At 37.7% G+C, this 25,072-nt stretch overlaps 1 protein-coding gene and 1 pseudogene across 1 annotated transcript; one reads left to right on the top strand and one right to left on the bottom strand.

Moving 5' to 3' along the window:
- The first annotated feature begins 8,587 nt into the window (after positions 1–8,587).
- On the top strand, positions 8,588–12,005 carry LOC120279157 (putative receptor-like protein kinase At3g47110). The gene is made up of 2 exons (XM_039286021.1): positions 8,588–11,519; positions 11,589–12,005. Exons 1-2 carry the CDS (start codon positions 8,588–8,590, stop codon positions 11,945–11,947), a joined length of 3,291 nt encoding a protein of 1,096 aa, XP_039141955.1. The 3' UTR covers positions 11,948–12,005.
- An 11,269-nt stretch (positions 12,006–23,274) lies between these two features.
- On the bottom strand, positions 23,275–24,756 carry LOC120279155 (annotated as a pseudogene).
- Positions 24,757–25,072: the final 316 nt, after the last annotated feature.

The raw sequence follows: 25,072 nt of genomic DNA, 5'->3' as shown, positions 1-25,072 counted from the left end.
CAAAAGCTCCAAAAGAACATATAAAGATGATATGTCAATTTATATTTATGGAGAAAGATGACGTGTTAAGGCTGTTTTCTTGCTTTTGTCCAGAATTCTAATTCAACATTAACCCACTACTTCAGTTTTATCAAATTAGTAACAAACAGCCTAGTGTGACTGAATTAAATTTTGTTGTGAATTTGAGGACAGGATGTGCACCGTTGAGAACCAAGGCATGACAAAAAAATAAAAAGGACCGAGTAGACTATAAGTCTTACAAAACAATTCCTCAATGATTGCATCCTACAATCAGGAATATTTCCTCATTGTTGATGCACGAGAAAATCACGTCAAGACACTCAATACTTACACAAAGGATTCCAGTTAATGCACAGACAAAAAAACCCATAGATGTGAGTACGTACCTTCTGAATCCCTTCCCAGTTTGCAAGTCAAGTCAAAAGAGGCTGATGTCTGAAAAATGACAATGTCCAAAAGTATCATCAAATGATGTATCAAAGAAGTATGTGGGCAGTTCATGCTAGAGGATGGCACTAACAATATTTACTTGAGGAACAGTCTGCTAGATAAGATGGTTCTAGAGACGTACTGTTTAGAATAACCTAGAAGACCAATTGCAAGGGCTATGTCATACAATTGTTGCACAAGCTTACGATTAATGAACCTGTCACAAACCTACAAACTGGGTGTCAAATGTCAATAATTTTCCAAATAGCAATTCTTACAAACACTGACAAACTCAGCATCCAAATAAAAAAGACTCCAAACTAATGACAAAGATTTATATTAGACCTAACAAAGCAGTTAGTTAGAATCAGATGCCATGCCAATTATGGTGGCTCACAAATATTGAATAAATAGCTTACATAATTAGAAAGAGGTCCAATGCTGAAAAGGAATGCTACAAAAATTAAGTGAAAAACTAGGCTAAAGAAGAAATTGATACTGGGCTAAAAGAACCAAGCAAGCAGTTCATCTGGAAGTCAGGAAGAAACAGGGAAAGATAGGTTAGGCAATGCATTTAGATGGAAATAGCAACAATGAGATCTACCTAGTGTAATGCCAGATGCCAATTATTAAATCAAAGCCAAATTATGAATTGAGAACTCAGGAAGTTAAGCATATGAAAAATGTAACATATCTGCAAAAACTGAAAGGGAAAATTCAACTAAAAATACAAAAAAAATTAATTATATTAGAGAAAGTTCTATATCTAAAACTTGTTTGATGACATAGAACATGTAATAATAAACTGAACAGAGGATCAATTGCCTTGCTTATTGAAAAAACAATGCCATCTTGATCCCCAGTAAAGTTGTTAATTTACTAACCACTGGATCCCATGGAGAGCAAACAGAAACAGCACCGGCAACAGGAGTGCTCTACCCCTCTTCTGCGAGATACTTAACCTAAAATCCAATATCCAAATGATCATGAGAAGCTAAAAAAAGCCCATTATTCAATATACCAATCACAATTCTCTGCTCAAAGGATATAGTAAATGATATTATATCATACCAATATATTGGCACCAATGCTTGTCCCTACAGCAAATAGAAGAGCCTTTGGATGCTCATGATTAAGGTAGTTCACAACTTCCCTCAAATCTTCCGTCCATCCATCATTATAAAGGCAGTAAGACTGCATGAATTGGCATAGAAAGCAGAAAACTTAGAACTTAGCAATAATTGTACTATTGCTAATTATTCAGAAAAAAATCATAATCAACCTGTGAGAACATCTGAATTAAGAGACATGTTTTACAGATGCAGAGGTGGGAATTGGACACATTAAGACTAAAACATTGACAGTAAAAATGATAGCTAGGTTTACCTGAAATAGTTTAGGGTTAGGAGAAGTGGTAGGTTCAAACCTTGATCGTATATCAACAGTATTATGTAAATCATAACTAGTGAGAGAATCCTGAAGCTAAGTTCTATATTGCAACTCATAGCTCGGCCACGTCTAAATACTCGATCACCATACCTGATCCGTTTAATTTTGCGGTGATTTTGGGATGATCCATGATCAGTCAGCTCTTATTCCTTTGTCGGAGATGCGGCAGCAGGAGGTCATGAAGCAATACGATCTGGAAACCGATGCCAAAGTGCTCGACACCGCTGCAGACTGAAGAGACCAAAAGAATGAACTGCAGTTCCTATTGAAGCTTAGTGACAAAAATTTTAGTTACTGCAAACTGAAGAGATCTGGATAATTGCAAAATAGGGATCCAGTAACAAAGGATGAAAACTAAATAAAAAAAATAAATATAGCAAAGATTTGTTAGTACTAGTGAGTCTGGACATTCTAGACATCAAGAACATGGCACAGAAAACCACAAAAGGAATATAGGGAAGGTTAAAGATAAGAATGCAAGAGACTAATTGATGCATGCCTGAAAAGAAAGGCTTAATCCTGGAACCTAAACAATATCCTTTAGCAGGTTTTCTTTCAATTTGGTATAGGTACAAGCAGAGGTACATATATATTCATAAAGAATTAGACATTATGTGACTATAGATATCCATGGAGCAATAAAAATAAGGCATTCATGAAAAAAATTGTTATCATAAGTCTATTAAGTCTGCAATCACCACGAATGAAAAGGAAACAACCACCTGCGAAGGCTGAACAGAAGGCAAATATTGCAGAGAGGGTGAAGCAACGTTGGATGGCTTTAGCTTTTTACGAGGTACACAAACTTTGGAATTCACGTCAATGCAAGGGTGGTTCTCAGTTTTTTGTTGCTGAAAACATGCGGGTTGGGGAATTCTAAATTTAGATGACTTCAATCTTGCACTCTTAGGGAAATGGTGGTGGAAATTTACCACCGGAGTACCTTGGAGTGGAAGAGAGATAATTCTTTATAATTATTTCCAAAATTCCCCGCTTTGGAATCTCCATAATCTCCCCCAACAAAGAAGGTCGTTTATCACGGAATGGCCTCTTACAATGTCTTCAGCCTTTAGAAATTGTATTTCTTCAATTGTACACAATGGGGACTCCACTCTTTTTGGCTTGATAAATGGGTGGAGAATCAGTGCGCCAATGTTACTTTTGGCGAGGCAGCGATTTCATCCTCTCCAATCGCCCCTTTGATACAGTTCAAAATCTGGCTCATTGAAAGAGTCCTTGTCCAAAAAAAATTTGTGTGTTTAGTTGGCTAGCTTGGGACAATAGTATCCTCAGCTGGCAGTACGAGGATGTAACAGACTCCCCACTGCGACATGTGTTATGTGTAACGCAGGCATTGAAACTGTTGATCACTTATTCTTTTCCTGCCTATTTGCCACGTTTATCTGGAATTCTCTCATTCCAATTTTTCGATTACCGTCACCTCCACAGTCGGTTCATGCTCTTTGGGGATCTTGGAGGCCCAAACTCTCTTCTCATGTGAGAGATGCGGGGACCCTCATTATCCATGCTTTAATGTGGAACATTTAGCTAGAAAAGAAATGCTCGCATTTTTAGGGATACATACTCGCATGTAAATCAGATTATGCAAATGTATTCATATGTTTCTACTTTGGTTGAATCGCGATTACGGATAAAAAGAAACCAAGATTGGAGGATTCAGCTGTGTCTGCTAAACACAGCCTGGACTTCCTGAATGACCATCCAGGATCCGGCGAAGAAGACAAAACTGAGTAGTCAGTGATTTTTTGACCCTAACCTTTGGGTGGGTTAGGGGTCTTGTTATGTTATTTTGTTTCGACCTTGTTATCTTGTACTTTGTTTTTGCTCCACTTCTAGTGGATGTTGTTTGGACTTATTTTCAGTTAATGCATGTGGTTTATCCACTTTTTCAACAACGATAAAAACAAACCAGGCCTACAAGAGACCAACAAAGACTCAAAGTAAATAAAACAAACGAGAAGAAGAACAAATGAGAGGAAAACCACCAGGGGTGGCCCAACCCACAGAACAAACTGACACAAAAACCTAGAGGCAGAGCCCTCTAGGGAGAAACAGACCAACAAGGACTACATCTCGCCAGTATTCGGGGCAGGCTCAGGGTGGACACTAGGAACCGCATCCCCGGCAGAGAGGAATTCAAGACTACACTTGACTTTAGCCACAGGTTCCTCCAATCTAGCTTTCTTTGAATCAGGCGCTGCTAAAAACCATAGAAGAAATAAGTGAACAATTTTGATCAAAATGGATTTAACAGGAAGACAAGTGCAATTAAAAATGCGCATGTTTCTTTCAAGCCAAATGTTTCAAGTGATTGCCCTCACAAGGAGATCCCAGAGAAAAATCAGTGATTGCCCTCACAAGGACTTGACCGAATATTTGGAAAAATCAGTGATTGCCCTTACAAGGAGGTCCCAGAGAAAAATCAGTGGTATTATACCTCAAATTTGGAAACTCAAATATTTCTTGAAATAATTTTTTTTTTAATAAAAGTAGGTAAATCACAAATTTATTAAAAAAAAAAAATAGTACAAACTAGCACAGTACGAATAAACTAGAAAAAACAGAAGATCTTACCAGAGGTGAAGCATAAAAACAACTAAAAGCATAAACATAGAAAAGACAGTGAAAAGATAAAGCAACACCGTTCGAAACAATTTGATTGATACACCCATAAAAGCTGGCATACAATAGCAAATGCCATTCTAGAAGAAGGAAACTAGAACCGAGCTATGAAAGAACAAGTTCCACTTAGAGGCACCATAGCTAAAATGCACTATCGACAAACCACACCAGTTCGCATCGGAAGTCAATTTCCACCACCATTTCCCAAGGAGGCGAGATTGAAAGCATCCAGATCCAGGATTACCCACCCTCCTAAGTCCCGTGCATGATAGATGTTCTTCTAACAAACCAACCGACATTTGGGCTTATCCAAGTCTGGGCTAGACCAAAGAAAGTCCCTCCTGATTTGATTAATTTCCTTAATAACCTAGCTCGGTAGATGGAAAATGGACACCCAATACATGGGGGTAAAAGATAACACTAAGTTCAAGAGGGTTAATATACCGCCCAATGAGAATTGACCAGCTTTCCAGGAGGTAAGACATCCCCGGACCTTCACAATAAGGATTTCCAAATCTTGCTTACGAGGTCTTCTTCCTAAAATAGAGATGCCAAGATAAGTGACCGACAGATATCCAACAGCACAACTAAGGGTTTGTGACTCGGCAGGATCCTGTAACTGATCCATTCTAGTCGAATAGAGACAAGTCTTCAAAAAATTAGTTACTAATCAGACATACCTTCAAAAAGATATAACAGAAGTTTGATGATTATCAAATCTTCCAAACCCCTAGTGGTAAAAACCAACAAATCATCAGCATAATGTAAGTTGCTCATTCGGCCCTAGTCGTCTAGCAGAATGCCAACTAGAATTCTAGAAGTCAATACATGCCTAAACATGGTGCCAAGAACAGTCATCTCTAGGATGAAAAGAGGCGGGCATCCTGTCTTAAGCCACAACGATATCTCACATACCCACTTTGAGTACCGTTTACAATAATGGATGCCTTGGAGGAGGACAGAATGGATCTGATTGTAATTAGGCAGTTACGTTTAATTTTTATTGTATTTTATTTGGGAAACCCTAGCTACTTTTTCCCACATAATCTCATGCTCTTCACTCCCTCCTGACCTAGTATCACCATTTAAGAAAAATGAGATCTAGACCACATCCTCCCTCGTCACAACGTGGTTCCTATGATGAAGTAGAGAAATTCATCTCCATGGGTGCTTGACTGTGAGTGATTGATGTAAGGTTCTGATTTATTCTATTTTTGCTCTTTATTATAATTGTTTGTGATGCAATGCTAGTTAGGGTTAGGGTTTGGTGAGAACCTTGATTTGACTCTTTTGTTCTCATAGTTTAGGTTATTCTTATAGAAATTCTTTAGTCTTTGATTATGTTCTGATCATTTTAAAATTGTTATCAACCTGGACTAAAGAGAAATGCCTGAACCATCCATGCTTCTTATGTGAAAGGTTTGATTTATTTGAGCATAAGATTCAGAAATTTGCTTTTAGCAGAGTAGATATTCCTCTCTAATTTTGGGAGACCTAGAGACTGGATTTAGAGGAGATCAAAATACAAAATTTGTAGATCTTAATCTTACCTAGCTTACTACAACATTTCAGATTTTATTCATGTGTATGATGTAAGTTATAACCTTTAAATTCAGGTGCCTCGGATAAGACTCTTGTGTAGACTTTGAAGAGTTATTAATTTGTTTTATGACTTTAGAGTTTGAATTAGATATATAATTATATAGGAAAGTTGTAGAAGTTGACATTATCTATGGATCTAAAATATTTCAGAATTTATGCCTCTGTAATACTTGAGTTATAGCCATATTACGAGTGCTCAAATGACATTTCTACAGAAAGCATGAAGATTGGTTAGACAATTTCATGGTCTTAGAGTTGGAATCAAGACACATTCTCTCTAAGAAAGTTGTTTCATTTTGAGTTAGTTATCCGCTCCTGAAGTTTGATTTTATTTTAAAGCATATGCTGTGAGATATTCTTATTAGAAAGAGCAATTCTGAATTTTCTGATTTGCAGAAATAGGTTTACTCAAATTCTTGGTTTAAATCTTGTAGATCTCAAATCATTGTGAAATTTGGATATGTCATAGCCTCCAGTGTCTAATATTTTTAAGATTTAGAATTTTGTGATTTGGGAAAAGATAGACAAACTTGTGTCTGATTTACTACTCAAGGGTCATGATAGAATTTTTATATGACCATTTAGAGTGGATATATGCTATTATACCCTTGAAAAGAATCAAATTTTGGGAGAATAGAGTGACACTTTGATTTTTTGCATTTGTACCCTCCTGAAAATTTTCTAGCAAGCCCATGATTATTGTAAAAATTCATATTGTTTGCGATACTAATAGGTTACTTCCCAATTTTAGGGCATAATGAAGGAACTTGGTTTGCCTTAGAATTTAGGTTGTTTTGGACATTAATCAAATAAGTAACACTACATATAAATGTATATACATAAATATATATTCTAATTACCGACAATTGTGAATTTATTCTTTTATTTAATTAATTCCTTGTTTTTTTTAGGTTGCCTGCATAATATTAAATCATTTGTTGGGTTTTAATTCATTTTTTGGTATTATATATTTATTAAAATTTTGAATTATTTCTCTTTCTTTGAAATATTAATTCCCATATTTGATTATATTTGTTAACCTTTGATATGTTAAGCTGGTTAATTGTTTTGAATATAACTGGATTATTTTTGCTATAAAAGAAATTGGATAATAAGTATGTTGATATTTTGCTTGGCAAATTATTCTGTAAATCCGGATATGTTTGAAATTATGTGAAATTCTAATTTTGGTTTTTGGATAATAAACTTATTTTGACATAAATACGTTTAGTCCCTAATTAAATAGGTACTAACCCTATTACCTGAGGTTAAATACTGACCATGTCAACATGAGTTTCTGACTTTAATAAGAAACTATATTTTTGCACAGTTCCATCGGTGGAGAATAATGACCTCTGATAATCTTGCTCGGGTCACTGAGAGTAAATAAATGTGCTCTGAAAATCTGACTCGGGCCAACGAGTGTAAATAAATGATTTTTGATATTTTATTTTGGGCATAGTGATTTGGAAACATATATCTTTGTTTGCCATTGAATTGTATTTTGTTGAACGGTTTTTGTTTTATGAACTATATTTTGGATAAATATTTGTACTATGTGATATGATTTTTTTTTTATTTCAAATTTTTGAAACTTCATATGATCCTAGTTTTTTTTAGTCGGTTACTTGCTGGGCGGTTACACTAATAATCTTGTTGTTGAATTTTTTCAGATTTGGAGTAAGTAATCCAACAAGCAACTTAGTTGACTAGTGAAAACTTATGCTCTTTCTTTTAAACTTTTTGGGTTATCATTATGTTTGTGTGAGTATTTGAATTATGTTTAGAATACTTCTTTGTATTTGAACCTATTATATTCAACTTGTATTTAAAGTTGTACTTTTGAGCTTCATAATTTTTGTTCTAGAACAGTTCTGAAGGCTTGCATGTTTATTGTGTTCCACCCCATAGGTGTGTGGCCGTTTGTCGGCGTACTAGATCTAGCAAGCCAGGTTTGGGGCGTGTAAGATGTCCCCAATGAAGTCATTGGTTTCATACCTGTCCCCAGTAAGTTTTGATTCTGACTCATCGATTGCATTGAATTTGCTGGCATATTTCTTAGGAACCAATGAGCAACACACCCGAGACAAAATACCACTCAACCTGAGGCCAGGGTCAGATGTGAGGGCTGATTCGATTCATTACAAAGTCCACCTCGGCCTCAGACAAATCAACAATATACTTAATAGATTAGTAATTATTCACATTAGAGGATGCTAAGGATTTTAAATTGAAATAGACCCACAAACTGGGCCATGCTCAGCTGCTCTCCATGGGGCTGGGCCTCAGGAGCAACAGACCGCACCTGATTCTTGTCCGCAGTATTGAGTTGGTGCTGGTTGAGTTATATATATATATATATACTTTTCTACCTGCCTTGTCGTTGTCGGCCCTTTATCCACAAAAAAACAAACATTTGTCTTCATCATATCATCATTATTTAATGACAACATTGACCGCCGAGCTATTGAGGTTCCAAGTTTTCTCCCTTACTACCAACAAGAACATGTATCACTGTATCAGTATTATATCAGTATTGCAGTATAAAATCATCTCTTGTCCTCCATTAACGGATTATGAAGCACTGTTAATAGTCATGGGTTTCTCTCATTTGCCCTTTTTCTCTTTGCTTCTCTGTTTCATGGCAACCACTTTGTTAGCATTCGAGACTGAAGATCACTTAGCATTGCTTGGATTCAAGAATGGAGTCACATCTGATCCTTATGGAGCTCTTAATTCTTGGAATGATTCTGTTTATTTCTGCAACTGGACTGGTGTCACTTGTTCTGGCATGCACAAAGGTAGAGTCACCTCTATCAATCTCTCCATGTTGGGCCTGGGAGGCTTCATATCACCCTCTATTGCCAATCTTAGCTTCCTGAACAACATTGAGCTCTCTCTCAACGAATTCTCCGGCGAGGTCCCACCGGAGTTTGGTCGCCTGCACCAGCTGCGGTACCTGAACCTCAGTTTCAATGCGCTTAATGGCATGATCCCAGTAAGTTTGGTCAACTGTTCTCAACTCAGAGTTCTCGACTTGTTTGGCAACCAGCTCAATGGTTCTATCCCTGTTGTGCATGGTGGAACTCTCCCCAAGCTCAAGGTCCTGGTTTTATCCAATAACAGTCTCACTGGAGTCATTCCATCATCCATTGGGAACCTTTCTTCTCTAGTTCAACTCCGTTTGGCAGTAAATCATATACAAGGAATCATCCCTGAAGAACTTGGCAGACTGTCAAACTTTGATCATTTTCAGGTGTCCTGGAACTTGCTCCATGGGACAATCCCTTCAGTTTTGTTCAACATTTCATCTATGAGCTTTATAAGCGTTGCAGGCAATCAGCTCCATGGTAGGCTGCCTTCAAGTTTAGGTACCAAGCTTTCTAAACTCACATCCTTTTACATTGCCCGAAACATGTTTACCGGAGCCATCCCTGCTTCACTGTCCAATGCTTCTCTTCTAGAGACAATTTATATTTCAAGTAACCAGTTTAGTGGGACAGTGCCTCCAATTTTTGGAGGGATGCATGGTCTTCATGACCTCAATTTAGAGAACAATCAGTTTCAAGCCAGCGATGCCACTGATTGGACCTTCATTGATTCCTTGGTGAATTGCAGCAACTTGCAGAGTCTCTCTGTTGCATTCAATGATCTCGGAGGTGTGTTACCTCTGTCAGTAGCCAACTTCTCCAAGGAGATGATCCATTTGTACATGGATTACAACCATTTCTCAGGGATCCTTCCTCATGGGATTGAAAACTTAGTCAGTTTGAATATCTTGCAATTCAGTAATAATCAACTGACTGGCCCAATTCCAGAGCACATTGGACAGTTTGCCAAGTTACAGGTTTTGAGTTTGGGCGACAACAAGTTCACAGGCTACATTCCCTCCAGCATTGGCAATCTGACTTTGTTGTCGGATATCTACTTATCTGGGAATAGATTTGAAGGCACTATACCTTCTTCTATGATAACTCTCAGGCAACTCAAAACACTGGCCCTCTCTAACAACAGATTTAGTGGGAGAATGCCCGGAGAAATCCTTGGACAATTCTTTTCACTCTCTGTTCTTGATTTAGCTAACAACTCTTTCAATGGAACTATTCCTTTTGAAATTGGAAGCTTGATAAATCTACAACAATTGCAGTTGAGTGGGAACAGATTGACAGGTGAAATCCCTGGGACTATCAGTGGATGTGTAGTCTTAGAAGACCTCCATTTGCAAGGTAATCTCATTACTGGATCCATTCCTCCATCTTTAGGCAAACTAAAAGGTCTCAAAAATTTAAACCTTTCACACAATAGCTTGTCAGGAGGCATTCCTTCATCTTTTAGCAACTTAAAACTCCTCCAAACACTTGGTCTATCAAACAATAACTTATCAGGGTCTGTCCCAGAGTTCCTACAGGATTTGAAGTACCTTTCTTTTTTGGACTTTTCTTACAATCACTTCCACGGAGAACTCCCTTTAAAAGGGGTGTTTACAAATTCATCTGCACTACTTTTAGTTGGAAATGTTGAGCTTTGTGGTGGCGTCCCACAACTTCACTTATCCATCTGCCTCAAGTCCCATAAGAAAACAAGTAGAGGATCTCTAATCCTAAAGATTGTGATCCCAATAGTTTCCCTTTTATCGTGCCTTCTCTTGCTCTTGCTATTTCTTTTCTTGTTTCGGCAACGGCAACGGCAACGGCAACGAGAATCAAAGATGAAAACAAAGACTTCATCATCCTTGCCTGTTCCATATGAAGAGTTTCCAAGAGTTTCATACTATGATTTGGTCAGAGCAACAGATGGTTTTACTCCCAGCAATCTCATCGGAAAAGGAAAGCATGCTTCTGTTTACAAAGGAACTCTTCAGGGCATCAACAGTGCCATGATGATGGTAGCCATTAAAGTCTTCAGTCTCGATATAAAAGGAGCTTCAAAGAGCTTTCTGTCTGAATGTGAATCACTCAGAAGCATCCGACACCGGAATCTCATCAAGATCATCACTTCATGCGTAAGCACTGATTCAGAAGGCAATGACTTCAAAGCTCTGGTTTTAGACTTGATGCCAAATGGAAGCTTGGATTCATGGTTACATCCAGTGGAGAATCAACAACACCAAAGTCCTCTGAGTTTGATTCAAAGATTGAATGTGGCCATTGATGTTGCTGATGCGTTGGAGTATCTTCATCACTCTTGCCAACCTCCTATTGTTCATTGTGATCTGAAGCCAAGCAATGTTCTCTTGGATGATGACATGAATGCTCATGTCGGAGACTTTGGACTTGCAAAGATACTAATGAACAACAATCACAACAACAACTCATTGCAAAGCTCGACAACCTCAACTGGGATCATCAGAGGAACCATTGGTTATGTTCCCCCAGGTATATATTGTAGATGGTTTCATTTTACTCTGTTATATTAAAATATCGTTGATGATTGTATGCATGCAGAGTATGGCTTTGGGAGTGAGGTGTCAACCATGGGAGATGTGTACAGCTATGGGATCCTTGTTCTGGAGTTGCTGACAGGAAAGAGACCAGTTGATGAGAGTTTCAAGGATGGTATGACAATGATAAAATTTGCTGAGACTTACGCATCTCCGGAGAGAATCATGGAGATCATGGATCCATCAATGTTCTCAGAAGAAGATGATGACAGTGAATACCGAAAAAAAAAGGAGTGTGTGCTCTCTGTTGTGGCTTTAGGCCTTGTATGCTGTGCTGAATCTTCAATTGAGAGGCCTAGCATGTGTCATGTTGCAGCTCAAACGCTTAAAATTAGGGATGAATTCCTTGAACTTGTTTATTGAATCTTATCTGATAGATCAAGGACTTACCCTCCTATTTGTATTAGACACTATAATAGCGTCCAGTATAAGGAATAATGTCCGGTTATTTTCAATTTTTTTTTTTTTAAAGTAAATGTGGATAACCACAGGTTTATTGATTTTCAATCCTTTTATATTTATTTATTTATTTTTTTTAAGAAAAGTAGATAAACCATATTTTTATATTTAGATTAGTAATTTTTTTTTTACAAATAGGTCACAAGCGTCTCTTATTTAAATGATTGTCAAAAGGACAAATAGGTACAGAAATACAATTACGGTGACTTGCTGACCTTCTATAAAAATCCCCATAACCTGCAATCCTAAAGAGTGAAACCACTATTTATTTCACAAGGAACTCACACCTGTACCCATAAATAATACTAATAAACAGTATTAGACCCAAGTGTATAGTGTATGAAAGGCATCTATATTTCTAATAAAAGAATGGCACATCTATTGACCCATCTCTTCCACCAACAAAGAATGACATCTATATTTAGCTTAATCACTAAAATAATCATTGTACTTTTCTCTCTCTACCTTTTAGTCCTGCACTCGAGATTCTATATTTTTCGTCCCTATACTTTTAAAAATGGGTAAAAAAGGTCCAAACCATTACGTCACCGTCAATTTTAGCTGATGTAGATTTTTTAAATAAAATATTAATAAACATTTTACTAACATGGGTTTTATAAAAATAAAATATTAATAAATGATTTAAAAAATATTAAAAATAATATAAGAAAAACTCCATTATCTTTCTTCTCCACGCGGCCACGCCCTCCTTTGCCACCATGGCCACCATGGCCACCGCCAGTGGCGGAACCAGAAGGAAAATAAAGGGGGTGCTCATATAAAAAATTATAAATTTTTTTTAAAATTTTTTTAATTAAAAAATATATAATTAGATTAGTTGAACGACATATTTATTGTAGCTTTAGCCCAATCCAATTGTTACACATACATTTATAATATTCAAGACAAAAATAAAAAAATTAAGGGGCCAAACAATAATTTTTATAAATATTTTCTAAATATATATATTTATATAAATATTTTTATATATATATATATATATATCTTATATCCTAACTAATAAAAAAATCACGGGTTTAACCAATAAATGTTTGTAATATTTTTCTAATTTTTATTCTATATAAACTAATTTGTAATAAATGAAGGCTAAACAATGATTTTTTTTAATTCTTTTATTTTTTATAAACCAATTTATAAAAATATCTAAATAAGAAATATTAATTTTTATTCCAAACACTACTTTTTTTAAACTATCGGTATTAATTTGTAAAAAATAAATATTTTTTTTAGAAAAAATGAAAAATAAAGATCCAATGAATTATTAATATATATATATATATATATATATAGAGAGAGAGAGAGAGAGAGAGTGTGTGTGAGAGAAGAGAGAGGGGGTGCTCAACTCTCTCCTGTGTTCCTCTTTTATATATATATAATAATAATAATATTGGTTGATTGGGGCCAAGGGGGTGCTCAAGCACACCCTTGACCCCCCCTCCATCCGCCACTGGCCACCGCCGCCTCCTTTTTTATCGCCCTCTTGCACCATTGTTTAGACTTTATTAAACTAAAGGTATAATAGAGTTCTGACGAGCACCAAAGGTGATGTTGATAGAGTTATTAATTGGTGCAAGTGTCTAGAGATTGTAGTGAAGACGAGGATTTGATTCTAGTGAAGGGATGGCCGCTGGCGTAGCGCGGTTGTGGTGTTGGGTTGGAGTGGGATGCCAACAAAGTGTTAATGAGCTTAGTTGCTCATTGGATTGATCGAGTTCATGGAGGAGTTAAAGAGCACAAGTTCACTGTGCCACCATGTTAGCATAACTGACTGACATAGCCTCGGTTCATTAGGCATAGTGTCTGAAGGCTCTTCGATTGTTTCTCCGGTGCACCAAGAAAGAGGGTCACCATTGTTTAAACCCTTCTATGTATCAAGAATCTTAGTGATTGCATGCATAGATATAGATATATATATATATATATATATATAATTAAAGGGGAAGGCATAAGATATAAAGTAAAGATTAATCGTATGATTTTATCCTAGTTCTCAGCAGCTTTTGAGGGTTCTCAAGCGAAGCTTGAAGGTTCTATCGATAGCATTCGGCGCAGTCTATTATTCTTAGGTCCGAGGGTGGAGGAGATCGATCAGGGGTCTTCCTTGGAGGGGTTTTGCCTTCTGTCTGGGCTTCCTTGTGTGGGGTTCTGTGTTGTTGAACCACATCTAGTGGTGTTTTTGTTGAGTTGTTGTTTTATGTTCTGCATGTAACCACTTCTCTGGTAGTCGCTTTTGTACTTTTCAGTTATTAATTGTAGTGGTTTATCCATTTTTTTTAAGAAAAAAAGATATAAACTAAAAGATACTGTGTTTTTAATGAGAAAATACCTTAACAGATGTGATAACAATGGAGATGTTTCCTTCTTTCTTCTCTCTCTCTCTCTCTCACAGAGAACTTGAATTATATACATATGCATACACACTCACACACACACACACACACACATATATATATATATATATATATATATATATATATATATTCCTGCAACTCTCATCTTTTTTTTTTCTTTCTTTGTTTTTGTTTCTTAGAATGAAAAAAAAGGAGACTATAATGCAAGAGGGTGGTGGAGAAAAGGGAGATGGTGGGTGCGAGACAACGAAGGGTGGCGAATGAGGCAATCACGATGGCTGAGGAGGGTGGTGGTAGAGTAGTTGTGGAGAAGGATCATGGAGTTTTCTTTTATTATTTTTTATTATTTATTAATATTTAATTCTAAAAAAGTCACTCCAGCTAATTGTTTATTAATACTTTATTTTAAAAAAAATCCGTAACTTCTAAAATAGAAGGAGACATAACGATTTGGACCTCTTTTACCCATTTTTAAAAGTATAGGGACAAAAAGTATAAAATCTCCGGTGCAGGGACCAAAAAAGTAGAGAGAAAAAAAAGTAGAGGGACTATTATAATGATTAAACCTCTATATTTCTAATAATTGGAGATATAGATGATCAGAAAGGAGGGAAGTAGCTGTGAATATATTTCTAAAAAAATTACGACTTGATGAAACGCATACTTAGACCACACAAGGAAGGCTCCGTCAACTTCCACAATTACTTCTCAAGTAGAGTCAGGTTAAAGGCTTTAATATTAAGAATGCCCCAATCTCCTTAATTTGTTCCTAAGCTTGCCAATTCAATACCAATTAATAAGTCGGCACCATGACTTATCTGATGGATCTCTATGCTGATGTAGAATACAAGATAAATAACCAGTTCTTCAATCTGAGATGAAACAAGGATGCACACACTCACACAATTGAAATGAAGAGAAAGCCTTTTTGAGTATTAGCAAGATCACACCTTGAATTCATTCAACAAACTGAATATAAAGATACATAATTATGAGTGCCAGTCAAGCATCTCACAAGATACATAATAACACAACAAACATCAAACAGTAATGATTCAAAGTAAGCCAATCCAAATAGCATACAAACAACACAAACATATAATAGAGCAAAGTTGCTTCAACTGTTCTTCAGACTTCTCAACGTAGAGACCGAAAGACTTAATTCCCTGCCAATCCCTCCGATCAAACACCCAACATATTCCCGCCAATCCTCTGATCAAACACCAACATGCTCCCTTGATCGGAGCTTTCAAACACCCGTGGGCATGTCGAAAAATACACAAACTTTTGATATGATAAAGCCTTGGTAAATATATCAGCCAGCTGTTCATTGGTTCCACAATGAATTAGATTAATTTGATCATCTTTTACTAGATCTCTGATGAAGTGATAACGGGTGTCAATATGTTTTGTTCTTCCATGATGTATTGGGTTTCTAGCAATTTGAATGGCTGATTTGTTGTCACAGTATATAACCGATGCACTTGTTTGTTTCTCATACAGATCAATCATTAACCTTCTCAACCAAACTGCTTCACAGGCTGCAGAGGTGAGTGCAATGTACTCAGCTTCAGTACTAGAAAGTGCAGCGATGGTTTGCTTCTTCGAGCTCCAAGCAATGACAGCTGATCCAAGAGAGAAACACCAACCTGAAGTGCTTCGCCTGTCATCAATGGATCCACCCCAATCGCTGTCCGAGTGGCCTTGCAATTCCAAACCATCTATTGTTTTATCGAATAAGCCATAATTCAGAGTGCCTTTCACATACATGAGTATTCTCTTTAATGCACCATAATGATGAGAAGAAGGAGAGCTCATGAATCGTGACACAGTGGACACAGCAAACATGAGGTCTGGTCTAGTATGAGTGAGATAGAGCAGACCACCCACTATTCTTCTGTATTTTATGGAACAGACATTCTTAGAATCATCATGTAATTGAAGATGCTCATTTGTATTCATTGGAGTTGTAGCTGAGTTGCAATTTTCCATTCCAAACTTGTTTAACAGATTAACTGCATATTTGTGCTGAGACACAAAGAGACCATCATTCAATTTCTTTACTTCTAATCCGAGAATGTACTTTAACTCCCCAAGATCAGACATTTCAAACGTCTTCATCATCTCCTCTTTGAATTCTTTCAACATTACTTCAGAAGAACTCGTATAGACGATGTCATCAACATACAAACACAACATTAACATTTCACTGTCTCCTTGCTGCTTTTTATAGACTGTAGGCTCGTTTTCACTTCTCTCAAAGCCTAATTGAATGAAATGTGAATCAATACGACTGTACCATTCTCTGGGGGCTTGGCGAAGACCGTAAAGAGCTTTTCTAAGCTTGAGCACCTGATTTTCTTTTCCTCCAATGATAAAACCTTCCGGTTGTTCAACAAAGACCTCTTCCTTTAGTTCTCCATTCAAGAAGGCGGTCTTGACATCCAGTTGAAGGAGCTTCCATCTTCGCTGAGCTCCAATAGCAAGAAACAGACGTACAGTCTCCATTCGAGCAACGGGAGAGAAGACCTCGTCAAAGTCTTCACCTTCCCGTTGAGCATAGCCTTTCGCAACAATGCGAGCTTTTCTCCTCAACAAGGACCCGTCAGGATTGAACTTCAATTTGAATACCCACTTTAGACCGATTGCCTTCTTGTTTTCAGGTAGGGTCATCAACTCCCATGTTTTGTTCTTGTGAATGGCCATCATCTCTTCTTTCATGGCTGCAATCCACTCAGGACTTGCTTTTGCATCATCATATGTCACTGGGTCTGCAGTGATTAATGCAAAAGAACATGAAGAGTAAACATCAGAGAGATTTTTATACCTCACCGGAGCTCCGCCGTTACTGGTTGTTTCCGATGAGAGGGTTGGAGACGAAGCATCAAGAGGGTGATGAATCTCAGTCCGTTGATTTATTATTTCCAACGGTGAGGATTCATCTGCTTGATCTCGCTCCATGTCACCAAACAACACACAAGTTGAGGTTGCTGAGTTGGAGGGCAAGGACCAATCCCAACGTTTATTCTCAAAAAAGTGAAGATTCCTGCTGATGTGTACACGCTTCGTATCCGGATCCAGCACCCGATAGGCCCTTGAATCTCCGTAGTAGCCAATGAAAACGCACGGAGATGACTTGGCATCAAGTTTGGTTCTTTGACTGGAGTCAATCAGTCTATGTGCGAGGCATCCGAACACTTTGAGAAAGTTTACTCTGGGCTTTGACCCAGTCAAGGCTTCAAATGGGGTTTGACCCTCCACTGCTCGAGTCAACGAGCGATTAACAAGGAAAACAGCAGTCGCTACCGCTTCTCCCCATAACTCCGGTGGCATTCCTGCATCTAGTAGCATGGTTCGTGCCATCTCAGTAAATGTTCTATTTTTCCTCTCCGCGATGCCGTTCTGCTGGGGCGACCTTGGAGCGGTGAGCTGATGAAAAATCCCATTGAGGTTGCAAAAACCCTTGAATTCTTTAGACATGAATTCTCCACCCCTGTCAGTCCGTAGAGCTTTTACAGGTAAAGAGAGCTGCTTCTCAACTAAGGATTTGAATGTTCTGAAGTGATGCAACGCTTCTGATTTCATCTTCAGAAAGTATGGCCAACAATACCTGGAGTAATCATCAGTTAAGAGCATGAAATAAAGATTACCTCCAATAGTTGGTGTCTTCATTGGTCCAACAAGATCACCATGGATCAACTCAAGTGGAAAACTTGCACGAGTGGCCACACCTCTAGGAAACTCTTTTCTGGTTTGTTTTCCAAAGGAACAAGTTTCACATGGATCAATATCAGCAATTGGTGACAATCCTAGCACCAGTTCCTCTTCATGAAGTCGCTTCAGTGTCTTTAAGTTAACATGACCATACCTCTTGTGCCAGAGTTGTGATGTATCATCATGTGCTGTGAGAGCATAGCTTACATTCTCAGCAGCTAATGGGAAGAGTCTTTGCTTTGTCATGTGTACCTGTGCTACAATACCTCTTGAGTTTGTCTCACTGATAGTGCAAGTTGCTTTTGAAAAGTTCACATCATAACCGGGTATCCATCGTCTGTCCCACACTTACGTGATTATGAGTTAAGTTGGAGCACTAATTGGACCTTTGTGAGAGTAATACTGCTCTCCCGAACTTGCACCCGAGAGGAATAGAACCAACACCTTCAACTTGAAGAGGTTTCCCATCTCCAAGCCCACGATAATCTTGTTTTACGTTGATTCAAAAGACCCGAAACAAAAGCTTTCTCACTGTCATATGGTTTGAACACCCGCTGTCTATGAGCCATGTTCCTCCATTTTTATTCACAGCATCATCACCAATGGCCATGAATACCACTCCTTCTCCATCTTTGTCTTTGCTTTCTTCTGCAACATTAGCCTCCTTGTTTCTATACCAGCATTGAGCCTTTACATGCCCAAATTTCTTGCAAATGAAACATTGAACTCCTTTGTACTGCTTTGTATTGTTGCTTGAACTTCCAACTTCTGTGATTGAGCGTCCACCGGTTGTGTTTCTTCCTCATCCTCTTGATCTTCCTCTAAAGAAACCTCGGCCTCTACCTCTCCCTCTGTTGCTTTGATCTCCAAATTGAGAACTTTTAACATGGAGAGCTTTCTCTTCTTCTGGTTCACTTGAGATATCAAGGATGGATTCATGATTTCTCAATGAACCACTGAGTTCATCAATGCTAAGAGTACTCAGATTCTTAGCTTCAATGATAGAATGTATTACTTGTGAGAACCTAGGGGTGAGGCTTCTCACTATCTTGCTTACAACAGCCTTTTGTCGGAGTGTTTCTCCCATCACTCGAATTTTATACACTACATCTAGCACTCTACTGATGTAGTCTTGAATCTTCTCTCCATTCTTCATCTTTAGAGCATCAAATTCTCTTTGAAGTGAGTGTAATTGATATCGTGAGATTCTCTGTGCTTCCTTGAAACTCCTTCTTGATGGTCTCCCAAGCATCCTTTTTGCGTTTTGGCTTCGAGTGATCCTGATGAGGATCCTCTTGTCAAGAGCTTGTTGAATGAGAAAGAGCCTTTTGCATCTTTCTTCATGCTCTCGTTGATTCTATTCCCATCACCTTCTTCACTGAACCCTTTTTCAACTAGGTTCCATAGATCTTTTAGACCGAACATGGTCTTCATCATCAAGCTCCATGCATTATAATTTTTCACCATCGAAGAAGGGGACTGATGGATCTCTAGAAGAAGAACTTGCCATCTCTGATACCAATGATGGATCTCTATGCTGATGTAGAATACAAGATAAATAACCAGTTCTTCAATCTGAGATGAAACAAGGATGCACACTCACACAATTGAAATGAAGAGAAAAGCCTTTTTGAGTATTAGCAAGATCACACCTTGAATTCATTCAACAAACTGAATATAAAGATACATAATTATGAGTGCCAGTCAAGCATCTCACAAGATACATAATAACACAACAAACATCAAACAGTAATGATTCAAAGTAAGCCAATCCAAATAGCATACAAACAACACAAACATATAATAGAGCAAAGTTGCTTCAACTGTTCTTCAGACTTCTCAACAGAGACCAGCACTTAATTCCCGCCAATTCTCTGATCAAACACCCAACATATTCCCGCCAATCCTCTGATCAAACACCAACATTATCAATGTCAAGGCTCGAATTAGAGGAAGCCCTTTTTAATACTATCATTAAATACCCAAGAAAAGAGCCTAAAAATATACATCCAATCGATCAGAATGGACGTTAGGAACTAATTAGGGAATGTAAGTCTTCCCCATGGCGAAAGAAACCTAAATTTCTTTGAGGATAATCTTGATCTAATTTCCAGGCTGGATTATTATTACTTTTGATGGAATATTATCAAATCTTCGAAAATCTATTAGCATGGGTTATAAACAAGCCAAATCCTATCCAACTCAAATTGACCAAGGATCTCAAGTGGGTTGAGCGAAGGTCAATGTTATCTAATTGGACCAAGGGCCTTTTTCAATACAAAATAATTTATTATATATATACATATATTTTTTTTTTGGAAAATGTATATTTTCTAAGAACTAAAATTATAGTTCATATGGATTTTTTTAATTTAATTGTTTATAAATATTTTTTGTAGTTATTTTCTCAATAAATTGTTGTTTTTCTATTTTATTAAAAAAAATTAGTTGGCTGCATGGAATAGTTAGTAAATAATAATAAATTTTTTATTATTTTAAATTTTTAACATTGATAGTAACTTTGTCAATTTTGTTTTCATTGTATTTGACCAAGTAATCACTTTGACTAGTTATGGTGATCGTTGATCTCATCCTGATTTGATTCGGCTATACTGGAGTTTATACTTGTTCCTTCTAATGTAATTCTTGGTTTATCTATAGTATAAAATAAATAAATAAACTATCAAGATACTGAATATTGATAGGGATGCAAGTGTATGTGTCGATCGTGTAATAAAGTGCTTAAAAGCGGGATATCGATCCACATGGAAGATTGAGAGTATTTATACTAGTTATAATCCCGAAAACTAATCTAAACAAATGTTGTGATGTGTGCGAGCAAACTAAGTAACAAGAGGAAAGAAAAATAGAATAAGGAAGCAAAAGCAGTTAAGAAATCAAGGGGATGCCCGGGCATAATATCCCTCTAGGGTATGTTAAGTTTAGGTCAAAGGTTGTAAAAGTATGTAATCCTATTTGAAACGAGAGAAATTTTAAAATATACGAAACCTCTCTTGCAAGGGCGATTAGTATCTAATTTAGTATAATGTTGATATAGACACCCCACAATCAGATTGTACTCTATCAAATTTCAATGTGGATTAACAAGAATTTCTGAAATAGATAATCTTTCTTGCGAAGAGATTATCCCTAATCCCATACATCATATAAATGTGATTTCTCCTAAACTCTATTCCCTATGCTAGGTTTACTCAAAATCCCCTCCAATCATGGCATTCCTATGCTAGGTGGGTACTTATACTCGTCACAAAGCACATAATGCATGAGAACTAGGGCTTTTGCCTCGTTAGCAATCATGGCATACAAAACATGCAATTGGATTTAAACAATATCGGTTGCAATTAAGAAACAATTAAACCAATAAGATCCAAAACCAATATCAAAATAGAATAAAACCCTAGAGTTCAACTATGCCCGAATATTTACAAAATTAACCCTCCATTAATGGAGGGCAAGCATCCAAACAACACGGCACAATGAGAATCAAAGAAGACATGGAAACCCCTTCTCGATTGTGTTGATAGATGATTGTCAAAGAACACCCGAGGACCTTCCACAAATGTCACCAAGCTAATCTTGACTGCTACAATCCTTCTTCTTCAAGATAGATGGGCTGATTCTCCATCTTAATTCGCCTCCAAATCTGAAGAGATCAGTCCTTTTCTTTCCCATAAGCCTCGCCTTCGAATAGAGCAAAAGATGCCCTAGAAACCCTAGTCAAGAATATTTATACTACGCCACTTACGGGCTGCTTACTTGCATAAGAACGTGGCCATAAGAAGCTAGTTATTGATGGGTTGGGAGCCTTACAGGATCACTTTCGGCCGTAAGTCCCGTCTTTAAGGTCTTCTATCTTGTGTTATGGTCCAGCTTAAGGTCGTAAGTGTTGGACTGTAAGCTTGTCTGGATTGCCCTAGCAACTACCCTTATGGGAGTATGTTGTGGTTTTAAACTCCTCTGGATAGCCCTAATAGTCTGTCTTACGGGCGTACGTCCTACTCGTAAGGTCCTCTGGTTTGTCTTTATGCTCTTCCTTATAGACATAAGCATGGCAGCAAGGTTCTTTGAAAGAGACTTACGACGGTAATCCATGCCGTAAGGTGCATGTAAGAAAGTCTGCTTTGGCTCTAGAATGGTTTTTTTTTTTTTTGCTCTCTCTCGTTTTTAGACACTGCCTGAATCTTGAGAATGCGAAATACACCATGTTTAACAACGAATTAGATAATGTTACTCTAATACATGCCTAATAAGTGTACAAAATGATATTAAATATTGTAAAATTTACATATCAAATATCTTCTAGATTGCATAGGAAAAAGAATTTATTAGCTCGGTTTGATTTTTAAAAATCTTCTGGTTGTGTATGTGGTAAGACTTTTATCGTCCTATGTGACACCAGCCTAGTTAACAAATTCTTTGATGGTTGATAAAGTACCGTAATTAGTGCATCACCGTAACTGCCGTCCCTTAATAACCTTTTAATGGAGCAGTGCTTGTCCCCATTGTAAAAAAGAAATGTATGTTGTAATTTATTTATAAATCTAAAATAACAAAAACATATAAACAAATAATGAAAAACTAATTTTATGAGAAACTACTAGTAGCTCATTACAAAGTGTGTAAGGAGATGACAGTTCGAAGCTTTGCTCTCATAGTACTGTTCATTAGTACTACTAACGCATTGTATACAAGTGACAATTACTGTTTATCAGTATTGTTTGTTGGTCCTTGTGTGGGGATTTATCCGTAGGAAATTTTTAAACTATATGGCTGAAGTGCACCATTTGTACATGCCTCTCCCATTAACGAAGCTTATCGACCTTGTCAAAAACACTAATTTCATTTGTTTTCAATACTGACAACCAAATGCAGAACACAATACTTTTTTGTTTTTCTAAAATGGATCAACCACATGCATTAGAACGAATACAATGTATTTATTTTTGAACAAATAAATAAATCACATTTATTAAAAAAAAACAACGGTACAAATTCCACTAACTGTGGAAAGGACAAGAAAAACCCCAATGCATTTTCGAGTCTACTCACAAACAAATTAAATTTTTAAATTAAAAAAAAACAAACAAACAGTAGAAAATCACAAAACAGAAACAATAATCCAAGCTATTCAAACTGCACATGCCTCTTGTCCTCCACTTGGTCATGATCAGCACCATTAAAGTAGTTTATCAAGTTGCTCAAAGTCTGGTAAGAAGAACCACCTTCTTCCATTCCCCTAACAGCCATCTCTCCCAACATCTTTGCTCTCTTCCTCATCTCCTCTGCTTCCGTTCCTCCTCCCATCAACCTTACCACCGCCTTCTCAATCATCTCCTTCTCAACCACCAGTGCATCCCCCTTATCTTCGACCCACTGCCTTCCAGGATGCTTCACTCCAACTGACACTCCAATCTTCAGCACTTGAACAATCAGCTTCTCATTGATAAACTGTTCAGCAAAAATGAGGCCATGTGATCATTTGGCACACCTGCAGTCACACCTTCAAAGGTGGAATTCCATCCACAGTGAGTCATGAACCCTCCAACAGCTTGGTGAGATAAGATCATTACTTGGGAAGCCCAACCTCTTATGATCAAACCCCTTGATCTTGTTCTCTCTTCAAACCCTTCAGATAACCACTCCTCCACATCTGCCACCTTTTTCACCATCTCTTATCACCCATATAAAAGGGGCTTCTGTGAAGCTTCAAGTGAGAGTCCTAACTCCACAAAGCTGATCAAGCTTTTGTATGGGCCATGCTACCAAAGCTCACGTAAAAGAACTGAGCTTGGTTTCATGGAAGTCAAGCCAGCTCATGCACAAGCCTTCATCTATGGCCGCCTTGTTCCCTCTGGCAGCCACATCACCAATTTTCTTGTTAGACAGTGACAAAGGACCAATCATCCAGACCTTCTTTCCAGTTGTTTTCTGGTACCATTCACAGTACTGGATCTCTAACTCATCAAAGCTATTCACCACCACACCATCAGCCTCAATCTCAGCTTCTCTCATCTCCACCATGTACTTCTCCATTTCTTTGATAGAAAAACCAGGAGTCTGCGCACGTGTCAACTCTATCCTATCTGGCAATCCAGGGATCACAAAGAGCTCATTCTCATCAGTAATGGCTTGATGAATCTTATGCTCATGTATCTTGAAGCAACAGAGAAGAGCAAAGCAGCCAAAACCATTAAAAAATAGTCTTGGAATGGATAGCTCTCTGGAAACCTCTCTAGTCCAAGGAAGAGAGGCATCCGAGATGATGAGGCTTGGAGGAGGAAAATTATTTTGAGCTTTGAGATGGTTAATGAGAGGGTTTTTGAGCAAGCGGCACGCATCTAGGAAGGTCTTGATAAGATCTCCGGTTGGCAACATATCAAGATTCTCACAACCTTCAGGGAGGCCAGCTTCAATGCATGGGAATGGGAGGATGAGGAAGTGGATGGGGAGGCCAGAGCCATGCATGGAGTTAATGGTGGTGTTGTTGCGTGCGGCATTGAGCGGGGTAGTGACGAAGGTGACATGCACGCCTCGGCTGGCGATGAGCCGAGCCATGTCGATCATGGGGATCATGTGGCCTTGGGCCATTATCGGCATTAGAACATAGTGGGGGTTGGTAACATCGCCGGAGTTTTGGCAAAGTGGGATGATTGTTTGGTTTGTCATACTGAACAAGATCTCTGTGATTTGAAGATGAATTGTAGGTATGGTTTGTCTCTTTGTTGTATGTATCTATAATAATAATATATTTTTCTATGTTTGACGAGTGCTGTGAGGGCATGGATGAGTGTTGAGGTCATTATGTTGAGCATGTCGACGAAGGTTTGTTCAACATTGGGGAATAGTCTTTTGGCTTGTACTCTGATGATGAGAGTTCTGGCTGAGAAAGGTAAAATTAACGGAAGAGTGTTTTTTGGTTTGG

This window comes from Dioscorea cayenensis, chromosome 16 (assembly GCF_009730915.1).
Source record: "Dioscorea cayenensis subsp. rotundata cultivar TDr96_F1 chromosome 16, TDr96_F1_v2_PseudoChromosome.rev07_lg8_w22 25.fasta, whole genome shotgun sequence".
Taxonomy (NCBI): Eukaryota; Viridiplantae; Streptophyta; class Magnoliopsida; order Dioscoreales; family Dioscoreaceae; genus Dioscorea; species Dioscorea cayenensis.
Note: the sequence above shows the minus strand (reverse complement) of the source record. Positions and strands in the feature narration are given on the sequence as shown.